The sequence below is a fragment of the Morchella importuna genome (genome assembly GCF_003444635.1).
Source record: "Morchella importuna strain M04M26 chromosome Unknown Morimp01GS012, whole genome shotgun sequence".
NCBI classification, from domain to species: Eukaryota; Fungi; Ascomycota; class Pezizomycetes; order Pezizales; family Morchellaceae; genus Morchella; species Morchella importuna.
The window spans coordinates 884,069-887,651 of NW_025763409.1; the positions used below are offsets into that span (position 1 = coordinate 884,069).

Below are 3,583 nucleotides of genomic sequence, written 5' to 3' on the forward strand. Positions count from 1 at the left end.
AGAAGTTAAAAGGCAAGAAGTCATATTTCGGACGGCTAATAGGCATTAAAAGCCACCCTATCACATTTGCTATGACTACTAGGCGACAAAAGATGATGTGTCACATTTTGGTGGCAGCGGGACAAGGTTTTGTGAGCAATAGACGAGGTTTTGGGTGTGGAAGACGAATTTGGACATCTGGGCGTCCGGATTCGTCCTGGCGAATCCCGTTTTTTGCTGATGTAGTACAGTATTGAATAGTAAAAAATTTAATTTTCCAAATCCCATTTAGTAATTTTTTCTTCCAAAAATTTCTTCAAACCCTCCTCTGAAAACTCCCCTGCCAGTCTCAAATTTCTCTCAATTTTAACCTTTGCTGTAAATTGAACCGATGCTCACTTTGCTTTCCTAAAATCCCTAGCTCTCCAATTGGCCGAATTAATTCTATACTGCTCTTTTTTTTCCTCAGCTACTCTAATTAGTTTAAATCAATAATGCAAATCAATATTATTAATTATACTTACCAGAAGGTTTTTTCCGCTCTCTAACATCGTTAAGAAAATCCCGGGCACTTTGGTGTTTAGGATCCTTAGAGGAAAAATGGAGAAGGTGTCTCCAAACTGCTCTGTGAGGATCAAACTGGTAACTGAAATCCCTATAACACACTGGGCAATTAATGAATTTTTTGCTAGTGCTTCTGACGGCTTCATAGTGGTGTTTTTCAGGAATTATAGGAACTGAAGATTTTAAAGATTTCTTTCTAATCCTTCCTGTAGCTGTATAGCCATAAGGGGCACTAATAAACTAAGAAGTATTTTGTTGGTCTGGCATTACTAGTAAAGAGGTATTGAGGGTTGATGGTAGGCGGATTGCTGATGGACAGGTACTACAGATGGTTGCTGGTGGTGGATTTTATAGCAGCAGATGAACCGCGACCTAATCCACACATCAACATGGTGTACCCCGACCTAATCCACACATAAAGGTTATGAACCGGCGTAAAATGGCAACCACCTCGCGTACCATGCCCTACCCACCTAACCCTTACCCACCCGGCTAACCCTTGCCCACCCGGCTAACCTTTGCCCACTTGGCGAACATTATTTTTCTTCCGAAGTTGACACACCCGCCCCCTATAGCTTCTCGCGCCATAGGTGTGTAAACTTCGGCGTTTTTTTAAAGAATCGGCCAATCAAACTTATAGGAGTTGGTCATAATGGTACTAGCGCCTAGACTAACCCTGGCATTTTCTCAGATTCCCATACAAACGAAATTCCTCTGAAGTTGACATACCCGCCCTCTAGGCCTACTCGCGCCATAGGTGTAGGCGCCCTACGCATCTCTCCCACTTGAGCTCGTTTTAAATCTTTATTCGGCGAAGAAGAAAAGGCCAATCGGGTTAAGCTCCCAACTTAGTACAAGCTCGAGCTTGTATAAATACATGTAATAATAATTCATGCCGCCAATGGTCCAGTTTGACTGCAGTCAACTGTGGTCGACTGTGCCAAGCCAGGGCGGTGGTCATTGACAGTCTGCATGGACTGCAGTCGACTGCGATTTTCCGGCCAAGCCAGCCCGTCCAAAGGGAGGACGGACTACCGGACTATGGACTGCATGAATTGCCTAAAGGAGCTTAGCAATATTGTTTACTATGACATTGTTCATGGTGATTAAATGAATCTCCATCCTTGTGAATCCCGAAGAGTATAATGTGGAACTATTTTGATATTGATTCAGTTCACTTTGACTGCGGTGTTACATATTGCCTGTGAGCTCAAGTTGAGACCGCCTCAACATAGCAAGAACGTGACTTAGGTAACACTCCAACCCAACCCTGAAATAAGCTCCATGTAATCCATGATCAGACCGTAGGCAGACTGTGGACTAGTGCAAGATAAGTAGACTGCACATCTGGTCACGATTCAGTCTTGTCTAGCCCGAGACTGGACGGCTGGGTGCAGCGCCCGAGCCTTGATCCACATTCGTAACAAAGTATTTCCGTCAAACAGGAGCCCTTATTCCCTCATTTTTAACAGCTCCGTGATGTGTGGCCTTTCTAACTGTTTTTCTCGATTTCCATAATGCGTCTAATCGATTACTCCGCTGAGAGCATCATGTTTGAGCCGGTAATGTCGAATCTAACGAGTGTCGCCGGGAGAGCGGTGGTTTATGTATAATGCAGTGGTGGATGTTGTGTTTCTTCTCGCTTGGCGGTTCCCTGTTTCCGGGTCCAGGGCGGGCGACCTCGCGGGATTCTATGGGAAGGGATATATGGTTGGTGGGGATGTGGTAGTCCTCGTAGCGATAGCTATGGTTCGAGAATCGATCGCGCACCGGTGCAGAATCCAACCTACTCAGTGTCAGAAGCCTCTCACAAATACATCCAGAACCACACCGCACACCCAACACCCACAACCCCACGCCAAGACACCACCACACGTGATCTCTACGAGTGATGCCTCATGACTCACCGAGTGACAGTTTATGATGCCAGCTCCGCTGCAGAGAAGGCCGCACATCCCCACTCGGGATTGTCGTAATCCTACTCGTGGTGTTACTCTGTGTCTGCTGTTTTCGGGGGAGTAGATTTCCATCCGGCGACGGGGAGTCGGCGGCGTTGGTCGGGTCCGCACAAACACGCCGCAGCAACCACTGCGTGGGGCCCGCGGCACACACCGCGTGTCTCACTCCCCGGCCAGCACGCGGTGGAAGCACGCCGCAGAATGATGCAGAAGCGGCGAGTGACGGGTTGCGAACGAGTGAGACTGTATGACCGGCGTTGTCGCGGGGTTGGAGTGCTGGAGGACTAGAGGGCTGGAGTGCTAGTGCGGTGGGTGAGTGGATGAGGGCGGGCGGTGGGGTTGGTAGCGGGAGGTTATCAATGCCAATGGACATGGGTTTTTTATTGTGAGTGTGCGGGGTGCGGTGTGGGGGTTACCCGGACCCGACTAGTGTATCAGTCGCCGCGCCGACCGCACCTACCTCTTGCCCACCTTTGTCTTAAGCACGTGCACATGCAAGATTAACCCGCTTATACCACCGCAGCAACCCCCAAGTCCTCAGCGCTCCACAGCACAAAGAAACCTTCCGCAAACGCGCCGGGCACAAAGCAACGCCCCGCACCACCACATGCAACCTACAACCGATCTCCGCATACCCGCATCTCCGCCGCCATGCACCGGAACACACAGTGGCACAAACACCCAATTGCCAGCAGACAGCGCCGAGTAGCCGGACACCAATCCACAGCAACCGCAGCACCGAACGAAGCAGCGCAACAGCAGCAGTACAGCCCACCCGGTGGGTACAGCGGATAGGCGGGGATCGACAGTCCACCACTGCGCCCTTCTGTAATCATATCTACGGCCACCCGACACTGCCTTCAAGTCCGCTGCTCTATACCTATCTCCGTACGCGACTCCTATATAACCCGCGATCGCCATTCAAATGGGTCCATGGAAGATAGCTCACCGGTGCAGTTGTACGGCGGCGGTGGGAGAAGACTCCGCTGTCGACAGGCGCTCATCCGGTGGGGTGCTGCAGGTTTATTAGGGCTAATATTCCCGCACCGTACCGCACCATCATGCCCGCGCTACCCGAAACT

The 3,583-nt window shown here is 50.1% G+C and overlaps 1 protein-coding gene across 1 annotated transcript; it reads right to left on the reverse strand.

Moving 5' to 3' along the window:
- Positions 1-2,439: 2,439 nt before the first annotated feature.
- Positions 2,440-2,874, reverse strand: LAJ45_04874 (uncharacterized protein; the record flags this gene model as incomplete). Its single annotated transcript, XM_046114450.1, has 1 exon — positions 2,440-2,874. The coding sequence occupies one exon, from the start codon at positions 2,872-2,874 to the stop codon at positions 2,440-2,442; it is 435 nt and encodes a 144-aa protein (XP_045972476.1).
- Positions 2,875-3,583: the final 709 nt, after the last annotated feature.